General features: G+C 41.0%; 1 protein-coding gene across 4 annotated transcripts in view; it reads left to right on the forward strand.

The window, feature by feature from the left end:
- Positions 1-12,026, forward strand: part of lnx2b (ligand of numb-protein X 2b) — an 82,897-nt gene that overhangs the window by 38,473 nt on the left and 32,398 nt on the right. For all 4 annotated transcript variants that reach the window (XM_059976928.1, XM_059976931.1, XM_059976929.1 and 1 more), the window contains exon 2: positions 3,145-3,613. In XM_059976928.1, the coding sequence (XP_059832911.1) occupies positions 3,225-3,613 (389 nt within the window). In that variant the 5' untranslated portion in view covers positions 3,145-3,224. The remainder of the gene's footprint in view (positions 1-3,144; positions 3,614-12,026) is intronic.

Raw genomic sequence — 12,026 nt, forward strand, 5'->3', positions numbered from 1 at the left:
TCCCCATTTTCATCTGAGCTTCAAGCTCATCTGTCTTATTTCTGACACTACGCGCATTCAAGTATAGAATTCTTAGCCCATTCCTCCTCTCTTTGCTTAAAACACTGTCTACTGTACCTAACCCAGCTCCTTGAACTTCCATCGGGCAAATTGCACCCTGAATTTTGATGACCTTCTCAAGATCACCCAAACCTTGTACACATTTAACCCCATGCACCTTCTGACCAACCCTCTGGATCTGGATCCCTGCCCCCTGCACATCTAGTTTAAACCCCCCCGAGCAGCACTGGCAAATACTCCTGCAAGAATGTTAGTACCCCTCCGGTTCAGATGTAGACCATCCCTTCGAAACAGATCCCAATGTCCATGGAACAAAGACCAATTATCCAAAAACCTGAACCCTTCCTTCCTGCACCATGCTCTCAGCCTCGTATTAATGTGCATAATCATTCTATTCTTTGCCTCACTCACACGTGGCACAGGTAGCAATCTCGAGATTGTCACCCTGGAGGTCCTGCCTTTCAGCTTCACTCCTAACTCCCTGAACTCTCTAAGCAGGACCCCCTCACTCACCTTACCTACATCATTGGTCCCTACATGGACCACTACATTTCCATTCTAATGTCTGCAGAACCATAGAAAAGTCCTTATGAAAATCCAAATACGCCACATTTATTGGTTCTCGATTATCTGTTCTACTGGTTACATCCTCAAACATATCCAGTGGATTTGTAGAATTTTTCTTTTCACAAAGCTATATTGTCTGATTTCAAGTTTATTTTCCAAGTGCCCTGTTATTACATCCTTTTTGACAGACAAACATAGGCTAATGGATCTGCATTTCCTGGTTCTCTTTATTTAGATCATGGGATTATATTTCACACCCTCCATTTTTTTCAGGCACCAGATTTTTGAAGATGACAACTAGCCACAAGTTTGCAGATGATAATGGGCCATAACTTGAATAACAATGAGTTGGAGTAGTTCATTAAAATGTGGTGTCATGACAATAACTTGTCATGACAATTCCCTTGGTAGCAAAACAAAAGAGCTGATCATTAATTTAAGGAAGGAGACAGTGCACATGGTCCTTTCCACATCAACAGTGTTGAAGTCAAGAGGGTTGACAGTTCGTAGGAGTGAAAATCATTAATGGCCTGTCCTGGTCCTTCCACCTAGAATCCACAGTGAACAAGGCTCACCAGCTAACCTACTTCCTCAGGAGGCTAAAGAAATCCAGCATGTCCCTGTTGATCCCTACCAATTTTTGGGAGTTGCTGGGGTGGCTTGGCTCAAACGGCTGGAAGGGCCAACACTGCACTGTATCACTAAATAAATAAGTAAATTTTTATTCACTGCACCAAAGTTTCCAATCAGGATGCATAACAGTTTAGTATGACATCTGCTCTACAGGTGACCACAAGAACCCTCAGAGTTGTGAACACAGCTCAGCACATCATGAAAACTAGCCTTCCTTAATATCGTCACTACTTCTCATTGCCCTAGTGATGCAGCCAGCATAATCAGAGACCCCATCCACCCTAGACATTCTTTCTTCCCTTTTCCATTGGCAGAAGTTACAAAAGTCTGAAAGCATGTGCTGATCGGCTACTATATTGTGTACAGTTTCTTTTGTTTAAATGCAGAACCTTGGTCCAGGGTTCAACTGTTTCACTCTTCACTTTATTGAATAATTCATTCATGTTACATTCCCTGAAGTGCCATGTACAACAAGATTATTACCTGACCTCTTCTCATTTGCACCAAGTTTAAGACAGCCATTTTCCTAGTTAGCTCGCTCAAGGTACTGCTCCTTAACACACTCCTGGAATTTATCCTCCATGGTTTTATTGCTAATTTAGTTTGACCATTCTATATAGAGATTAAAATTGATCACAATTAGCCGCTTGTTCAATGGCTCATCCACACTGACAAGAATTAGATTAGAAACTTGAGGACACTGATTTTGGACAACTGGAAAGCAAAAAGGAAATTGAGGAATTTTCTTTCCAATGGGTAAGTTTTTGTTATGGGATCAGTTAATCGGTAAGGAGGAAGATTTAATAAAAAGTTAGATTTACAGTTAAACTGTAGACTGGGGCAGAAAATTTAGGGAATGCACTTAATTTATGAGGCCTTTCAAGGAGCTGACACAGGTATGATGGGGTGAATGTCTTCTTGTGCAATACAACTGTTTTATAGCATAAGTAAAGAATATTGCTCTAAATCTAAAATAATTTCATTCAAATGTAATAGAAATAGAGAAAAGGCCACTTCCTCCTGCTTCTGCAAGGATGCAGGCAAGAGCTAACAGCATGAACAGAGTAAAATTGGAAGTGCATCATTTGGAAGTTACTGTGTTTCTGATTTCTTCTTACTTTGCCTCTGTTAAACTCCATTGGATACACACTCCAGAATATTGTTTACAAGTCAAGTCACCCAGAGGTTCACCATCCCAGAAGAACTCCGCAGTGCAGTTGACTGACACTGCAGTTTCCATTTCCTGACGACAACAAATACAAGAAACGCTTGTCCTTCCCATGTTTAATATTGTGGGCACGATGCTTTGAGCAGAGGGGAAATTAATGGCCTTGCCACTTTTGAAGTGTTGTACACATACCTGGGGGTGAAGGAAAGTCCGTTTTATGCTGTAATGAAGGGAATATAAATGAACAGGCCTGGTGGACTTGTTGAAATTGCTGGTAATTCTGGCTTGGTTGAATCTAGCTTGAGTTACTGTATGACCTATAAACTGCATTGAAAATGGAAAGCACTGCAGATGTCGAAAGTCAGTCGGTCAGCAAGCACCTGTGGAATTAAGGCCATTAATTCCCCCTCTGCTCAAAGCATCGTGCCCACAATATTAAACATGGGATGGACAAGTGTTTCTTGTATTTGTTGTCGTCAGGAAATGGAGACTGCAATGTCAGTCCAAAATATTGACTCTAAGATTCTTAATCAATTCTGACAAACAAGCATTGACCTGAAATGTTAATTCCATCTCTCATTCCTGGCTTGGCATGTTCTAGTGTTTCTATCGTTTGCTTTTTTCCCCTGTTAAACTGAATGTTTGTTAATGATGTTGGATTTCACAGTGAGTATTCGCTTGATTGATGTATTATTTTTAAACTTTCTCTTTTGCAGTAAATATTGGCTACAGGTTGGCTTAGAGCATTTAAGAAGGAAGTGTAACACATCAAGAAGTTTTTGATACTGTGAAGATCATGAGTGACGTGGTTGTTGAAGATGCAAGTTCTGCCATGAACGAATTGTGTTACGAGTGTGGTCAGGCTCATATGGTCCTGGAGAACCACCTATTTGATTATCAGGATGAAGTGGACGATGAACTAGTTTGTCACATTTGTCTCCAGCCATTGCTGCAGCCTCTGGACACTCCGTGTGGCCATACATTTTGTTTCAAATGCCTAGAGAATTTCCTACAGGAGCAGGATTTCTGTCCCATGGATCGCAAGAAGCTTCACTTCCAGCACTGTCGGAAATCTAGTTTACTGGTGCGAAATCTCCTCGATAAGCTGGTTGTTCACTGTCCTTTTCGACTGGACTGCGATAAAGTGATGCAACGCTGTGAGCTTGATCCTCATCTCCAAAATAGGTGGGTATTGCATGCTTCACTTTTAGTGCAACCGACATTTGATTATGACCTGGAGAATGAGTTGTGTGCAGCAAGTATTTGATATGACCTGCTTAGCCAAAGGAATGGGTGGCCTGAAATTCAGAACTTAGGGTGGGAAAGAGGAAATCTGACATGGAAAGGACTGATTTGCATTGATATGTCATATATGTATCAATGTTTAAGAGAAGTTTGGATAGGTACATGGATGGTAGGTTATGGAGGGCTATGTTCCCAGTGCAGGTTAATGGGAGTAGTCAGTTTAAATGGCTCTAGATGGGCCAAAGAGCTGCCTTCTGTGCTGTACTTTTCTATGATCTATATATAACTCTTTAACTCTATATCTACTCATATTAAAAACAAAAATAATCCCTTTGTAAGTACTGTCAGATCTTCTGATTAAAATCAACACCTAGCCATTTAAAAAAAGCTAAAATTTCAATGCCATTTATTTTCTGCAAAGACTTCACGACGTGCAGTTTTAGGGGCAAATTGAAAGATCACAGGGAGCTGCTGTTTGAAATAATGGGTAATTTATTAAAAACTGATGTGCACTAGAAGTCAGCTGAAGCTACCTGAGCCAGAAGTCAGCTGAAGCTGATTACCTGAACATGAATTTAATACAGTGTTGACAATATTACCAGTAAAACCACATTTTGATAACAATGGTGGCTAAAGGAAGACTTAATTGAGTAACAGACTAGGTCCTCATTACAGAATAAATTGATTATCCCCAGGTCTAACAGTAAATCCAATTTTCTGTTACTATGGGATCGTGCCATAACAAATTTCACGACACATTCTGGTGATAATACACCTGATTCTGCTTCTGATTCATAGTTAGTGAAGCTCCTGAAACTTGAGTTGTTATCGCTGCTGAATTCCATGCCTGCAGTACCCTGTTACCACATTAGCACAATCCACATCCCTATTTACTAGTCATTAGCCCTTGCTATTCTTTCCCCTACAACAGCAGTGTAGCTACTTTTGCTGTAGGAGCTTGCTGTCATCCAAATGACAAAAGGAAATCTTTGGTTGATTTTTGCCTTCATTTACTTGACCAACTTCAACCAAGGTTGCAAGGGAACACTACAGCAAGTTTCTCAAACTCCTGGAACAGGGGGAGACAAAGAAACGTCAGTTAAGATTCTTGCTCCTGATTTCTGCTGAGCACTCACAGGTAGTTGTCACATGAAGATTCATTGAACATAGAACAGTACAGCAATGTTGTGCTGACCTTTTAACCTACTGCAAGCTCATTATAGCAGCTCTATCCCACAAAGACCTCCATTTTTCTTTCATCTATGTGCTATCTAAGAGTCTCTTAAATGTCCCTAATGTAACTGCCTCTGCCACTATCCCTAGTAGTGTGCTGTATGCACTACCGCTCTATGCGACAACAAACCTATCTTATTGAGGTAGTAGTGAACCTTGTGGTCATTTCTGCTCTCCCCTCTTAATCTGATGACCTAACAATTGATTTGAGCTTCTGAAAGAATGGTAGTAGCCTGCTTATATTCTTCCTGCTTTACTTTTTTAAATTAAATTTAGTTATTTTAGTTATATTAACTTTTTGCTCGTTATGCTTAGTTAATACATTTTGAAATTTTCTTTTGCATCATTGGTGAGGGTCTCAATGGCTGGAAACTTGTATAAACAGGGTTTTAAAGACCTTGTGTACAAAAAAAGTTAACTATCGTACAGAAAGTGGATATAAGGATGAATCCCAATCAACAATTGGGCTTAAAAGGATAAATTATAGTTCTGGTGATCTTCCCACCAGGACCAATGTCTGTGAGATTTTAAAACCGTTCTAGGTGAGGTGTACCTGGTGATCTCTGTGGCAGAAGTGGAGATTCAGCTCCAGTGAGAAAATGGGTGGTGTTGTGTATCCTCTATTTACAGAGAAATTATCGCTTAGAATACTGATCTCACCCCATTTCCTCTTCCCTGCTGATCTCATCCTTTCTTATTCATTTCCCTTGTCAGTGCCATGAATGACTATAACTGCTTCCCCATGTTACGGTGCATTCCAGATTTTAACAACTTGGTATTGTTTATTTAAAATTACATCTAATTAAATAAAAATTATGGGACTTAGCAGGTCACTCAGCATGTTCAGGAAAAGGAAAAATTTTAGCTGTTTGGGTAAAGGTTCAGAAAGGTTTAGCTCTTCCTCAAGACTCAGCTTGTTGACTGTTCCAATTACTGCTGCTGGTGTGACTTCTGCCTCTTGAGGAATGAATGAGGTTGTGAATTCCTCTCCGGTGATTTGAATGTAGATGATGTTTAAGCTGAAGCTGCAGTGCACTCCAGAGGCCATGCTGTATTGCTGCTCTTGTCTTTGGATGATACATTAATCCAAGGCACTGTTTTGAAGATCTCTTGGGTCTGGGACAACAAAGTGACTCTTCAATCTGTGTCACTTTAGGATGCTATGATATTGTGCCTAAGCTGCTGGACAAGTTTTCAGTGGTCTGGACAATTGCTTCGGAGACAGAAGACTGAGGCCTACCCCATATGGTGGGGAAATTAATTAGCAATGAGAAACCATGCTAGTAAAGGTAATAGTGACCAGGATGTAAACATATTGTGATTAAAAAGCCTGCCTGGTTTGTACACGTCCCTGAGGGGAAAGCATCTGCTATTCCTACCCAGTCTGATTTGTAGGTGACTCCAGGCCTACCATGTGGTTGACTCTGACTGGCTCCTTGTTCAAGAGTTAGTTGGGTCTAGACAATAAATGTTATCTTTTCCAGGGACGTCCACATTTCATAATTGACTTAATAAATCAAACTAAAATACCTGACATAGTCATTATCTCAGTGGGGCTTGAGTCATGTTAACTACGTTCAGCTGTCATGAGAATTCAGAATATAATCCACTGGCTGTGAAGCATAATTGGAGGTGTTCATGGAGAGGAGAGCACAGTGTGAAGATCTTATGAATAGCAGACAAATTTGTGCTTTTCATCTTGTGAGCATATTGTATCAAGTGCTTGCTGCTTTAATTCACGTTGTTCGGAACAGAATTATATTCTGAGCCAGACAGGTGATTTGTTATTTGTCAGCATCTGCAGAATCTCTTGTGTAGCTGATTAGTCATCATACAGTCAACAATCCTCAATAATTCTCTATGGTGCCTGTCTCATCCTGACGGATGGCTGTGTGGAAACTGGAGGAGTAGGTGAGCGGATGTGGAGTTGGTGGCTTTGCATAGCAGACAAGAAAGTGTCTGTGTAGAAGTTATGGACACAGGAAAAAGGTAAATGCTTTCTTACTAGAAGAACAGGAGGCAATGCTTTGTAACCCTCGGATACTGAAAACTGACAGCTGTAGAATTTTAGCACAAACTTCAGAAATAACTTCAAATGCTCCTGGTCTGGTTGAAACAAGGATATACCAGATGAGTTACAGGTTGAATAGATTGGAACTTTATTTTCTGGACTGTAGGAGAATGAGGGGAGATTTGATAGAGGTATATAAATTCATGAGGGTATAGACAGGATAAATGCAGGCAGGCTTGTTCCCATGGAGTTTAGGTAAGATCAGAACTAGAGGTCATGGGTTAAGGGTGAAAGGTGAAATGTTTATGGGGAATATAAAGGAGATCATCTTCACTCAGAGCGTGGTGCGAGTGTGGAATGAGCTGCTGGCAGAAATGGTGATTGCAGGTTTGATCTCAGCGTTTAAGAGAAATTTAGATAAGACCGTGCATGGATGAGAGGTGTATGGAGGGGTATGGTCCAGGTGCATGTCAATGGGGGTAGGCTGAATAATAGTTCAGCATGGACTAGATGGGCTGAAGATCCTGTTTTTATGCTGTAATGCTCTGTGCCTGACTCCATGAACTTGCTGTTCAGTTGTGTCAGTTGAGCAAGTGTCAAGTTGCCAGAAGGACTATTATCTATTAGCATGAGGCATCTTTAAATGTTTAAGACAAATTATTTATTGTGGCTGTTTTATATTGGAGCTTGTCCAGTTGCATTTTTGTTCTGTAAAAGCTATTATGTCTTTCTAAAATGTAGGCCCTGCTGGCTCCTCTGTCCTCTACCTAAAATGTCTTTATCCTCTGAAATCTTGCACTGTGTTTCGGATAACCTCAGCCAAACAAGTGTCACCAAGACTTTAACAAACTGTGTTACTAAGGTTCCTGGCTGCAACTTTGTGTTCCAATAGCCTGACCTCTTGGCCAACTCTATTAATGGGACAATAGCAGGAGTGTTTGAACATTGACATCTGGAATGAAAAGATTTGATGAACGAGATACCTTTTAGACCAGTGGTTGTTTGTGCACTTGGGTGGAACTTAATCAGTGTATTATTAGCTCATTAATATCAATGCACTGATCAGCAGCTCAGCTGGAGCCACAATACATGCTTCTGGGTCACTAACTACAGCTTGGCATTGCCACTGTGTACCTTGGAATCAAAAGGAAGGTAGAGATTGCAATCTGTAATTCCCCTGCTGTACTGTGAATATCACCGCCACCTTTCTCAACCACCCTCCCCAACATTACACTAATCTCATTGAGGAATTGGGATTAAGATTCACCTCTGAAATGGTCTCTGGGCCTTTAGCTGTGTAGGAGCAACAGCATCCTTCTGGTATGGTCCTTCCAGTAGGATCCCAGATTTTATTTTAATCCATCCATCCCATTTGCATTTATAACCAACACACTCGAGGATGTGCTGGGGGCAGCCTGTAAGTGTCACTATATGTTCTGGCACCAACAGAGCGTGAACACAATGTTCAACACAACAAGTAGCAACAACAAAGACAATAACAACAGAACAAAGCAGCCTTCCCACATTTCATAGTGGCCACCTCAGCTTTTCATTTTAGCCCTGGCACCATTATACTTCCAACATACATATTTATTGAGGTACAGTGTAGAATTCGAGCCACACTGCCCTGTAATCTAGCCTAATCACAGGACAATTTACAATGAGAGTTAACTTACCAACCAGTATGTGTTTGGACTGTGAGAGGAAACCCACGCAGTCCAGGGGAAAATGGACAAACTCATTACAGGAAGCAGTGTGAAATGAAGCCAGTTCATATGTACTGTAAAGCATTGTGCTAACTACTACATTAGCACGTCGCTCTGTGTCATTGCAAGTGTATTGAAACCTCTCTGCATATATTGGAGTTTGCAAGAATACAAGTGGTCCTTCATTTCTACTGGAAAGACCAGAGTTGTGTTTGTTTTATCTGTGCTTGGGTCTCAGTAAAGAGGGGTCCAAAGATTTGCGACCAGTTGCTCTTAAGTGTCTAAGACCCATCTTCCTTGAGTGGCCAGTGATGTTTCAATCCTGTGTTGCTCACTTTTCTGGCCCTTGCTAAAACTGTTTTACCTTACAATTGTTTACTGAAGAGTCAACTCCTTTGGGATTTTTTTGAGTGTTTATAGAGGGTTTTGGTGTAGTCTGTTCGAGTTGAGTGAGGTTTGCTTAGTAGTTGGAAGGCATAGCAGAAATAATCCAGTGCTTTTAAGGATGGCAGGGCCTAATGAGTGAACAGCAGGGTTCATTGTTTGATCCTCTCCCAAATGTGGAACAATATAAACAACCATGTTAATGTAACGTACTCAACAGCTCACCAACACTTCCACCTCTGAAGGGGGCTAAAGAAATTCGGCTCGTCTCCGTTGGCCCTTGCCTATTTTTCTTAATGTACACAGAAAGCATTCTATCTGGATACACAATGGCTTGGTGTGGCAGCTGCTCTGCCTTAAAGGACACAAGTTGTGGGCATTGCTCAGCACGTCACGCAAACCAGTTTCCCCATTGCTGACTCTGTCTGTGCTTCTCACTGCCTTGGAAAAGCAGCCAGGATACTCGAAGCTCTCATCTACCACCCCAGACATTATCTCTCCTCCCTTCTCCCTTCATGTAGAAGATGCAACAGCCTGAAAGCACACATCGCCAAACTTGAGGACCGTTCCCATCACTGTTATAACAGACCTCTTGAACAATAATATGGACTCTTGACCTCTCTAGCTCATTGTGATCTTGCACTTTATTTACCTGCACAGTACTCTCTCTGTAGCTTTACACTTTATCCTGCACTGAGTTCTGCAGATTTTTTCCCCAAAAGGTGAGACACTAGCAAATTAAAAAGACAGGATGGTTTTTGGAGGCGCAGTGCTCTTGCGTGAATCATCAGAGGATTTACATATTGGTACAGAAAGCAATCAGGATTGCATAAGTGGTCGGAGTAGTGGTCAGGAAACCTTCGCACAATTATATAGAGCTTTAGTATTCCCATTGTGGTCTTGCTCTGCTTTAGATTATGTTTTCTAACTAACCTAAGGCACAATATATCTGTGGGAAATGAAATGGACATTTATTTTATGCAAGAGAGAGTAATCCTATCAGCAGACTTTGCAGAGGAAGGGGTTGTGTTCCCCTGTTTTTTTTTTTGGGGGGGGGGACAATTTCAATGGCATATAGTATGTAGCTGTGTTTAATGGTTGGATAGCAGTGAGAGGCTGTTTGTCTTCAGATGGTGTTCATTGACTGACAATCTTATAATGCAAAGTCGACCACTTAAAACTGAAATGAGGAATTTCTTCAAGCAATGACCGATGGAAATACGTAGCTCAGCGATTGAAGATGTAAGTTGTTGAGGAGCAGCATCCACTCTCAAAGATCCTCACCACACATGTCATGCTCTTTTCTTGCTGCTGCCATCAGGTAGAAGGTACAGATGCGTTGGGACTCACACCACCCAGTTCAAGAACCGTTACTACCCCTCAACCATCAGGCTCTTGAACAAAAGAGGACAACTACACTCATTGTATTTCTGGTGTTCCCACAATCAATGGTCTCACCTTAAGGATGCTTTATCTTGTTACTTCATGCTCTTGTTATTTTTTTGCTACTATTCATATTTGTTCTCTCATCCTGTTTACTGTTACTGTTCTATAGATTTGCTGAGTATGCCTGCAGGAAGAAGAAACTGAGGCTTGTATGTGGTGACATATATGTACTCTGATAATAAATTTTGCTTTGAATTTTGATATTCAAGACATTAGATAACCCATTTTATTTTATTGGTGGGGGGCGGGTGGAAAATGGGACTGAGTGACACAGGGAGAGATGGGAATGTAGATATAACAAAGTTCATCCATAATACTGTTGCTTGGCCATGCAGATTCAAAGGATCATTTGACCTGCTCTTTTGCATCTTACTCATGTTTAAATTGTACCTTTTGTTTTGAAATCCCCGTGTTCTTTAAATTCACAGTTAACCCCAAAAACTACCTAATCAGTTAGAATCTCAGCACTTCAGTCATCTTACACAGGATCAAGCAAAAGATCACTTTGAACCTATATCTGGCACACAGGATATTTATTAGAAGATTTGATGCAAGTAAAAGTAATTAATTTGTATAGCCTTTTTTCATACTTTAACGTTGAACACAGATCAGTATAGCACAGTACAGGCCCTTAGGCCCAGAGTGCTAACCATCACACCTGCTAGTATATTCCATTCACTTACCACTCTTCTTAAAAAAAATACCTATACTTTGCTCCTATCCTCTTGAAATTATGCCCCCTCATACTAGCCATTGCTGCCCTGTCAAAATAAAGTACTGAATGTGGACTTTATACCACTGATCATGCTATACACCTCTGTCAAGTCACCTCTCATTTTCCTTTGCTCCAAAGCGAAAGGCCGTAGTTCGCTCAACTTTTCCTCATAAGGTGTGCTCACTAATCCAGGCATCATCCTGGTTATTCTCCTCTGCACCCTGTCTGAAGCTTCTACATCCTTCGTAAAATAAGGTGACCAGAACTGAACACAATATTCCCAAATATGCTCTAACTAGGATTTAATAGAGCTGCCTTGTGGCCTTGAACTTATTTCTTCAATTAAAGAAGATCAATATACCATATGCCCTCTTAACCACCAATCAACTTGTGTGGCACATTGAGGGATTTAAGGATGTGGACCCTAACATCTCTCCTTTCCTCCATAGTGCTATGAATTCTGCCTTCTGCCTTCACATTCAACCTAAAGTCAATGTCCTGTTGTAACCTATCCTGTCAATGTCATATTGTAACCTACAAGAGAGCCTTCTACAATATCCACAACTCCACCAACCTTCAGACTTACTAACCCACCCTTCCATTTCCTCATCCAAGTCGTTTATAAAGATCACAAAGAGCGCGGGGTCTCAGTATAGATCCCTGCATAACACCACTGGTCATTGACTCCAAGCAGAACATGCTCCATCTCCTATCACCCTGTGCAGGCAAGCCAGTTACAAATCTCCACAGCAAGTTTTCCTGGATCTCATGCTTCCTGACTTTCTGAATGAATCTCCAATGGGGAACCTTGTCAAATGGCTTACTAAAACCCATATTCACAGCAACCACAGCTCTACT

The sequence above is a fragment of the Hypanus sabinus genome, chromosome 8 (genome assembly GCF_030144855.1).
Source record: "Hypanus sabinus isolate sHypSab1 chromosome 8, sHypSab1.hap1, whole genome shotgun sequence".
NCBI lineage: Eukaryota > Metazoa > Chordata > Chondrichthyes > Myliobatiformes > Dasyatidae > Hypanus > Hypanus sabinus.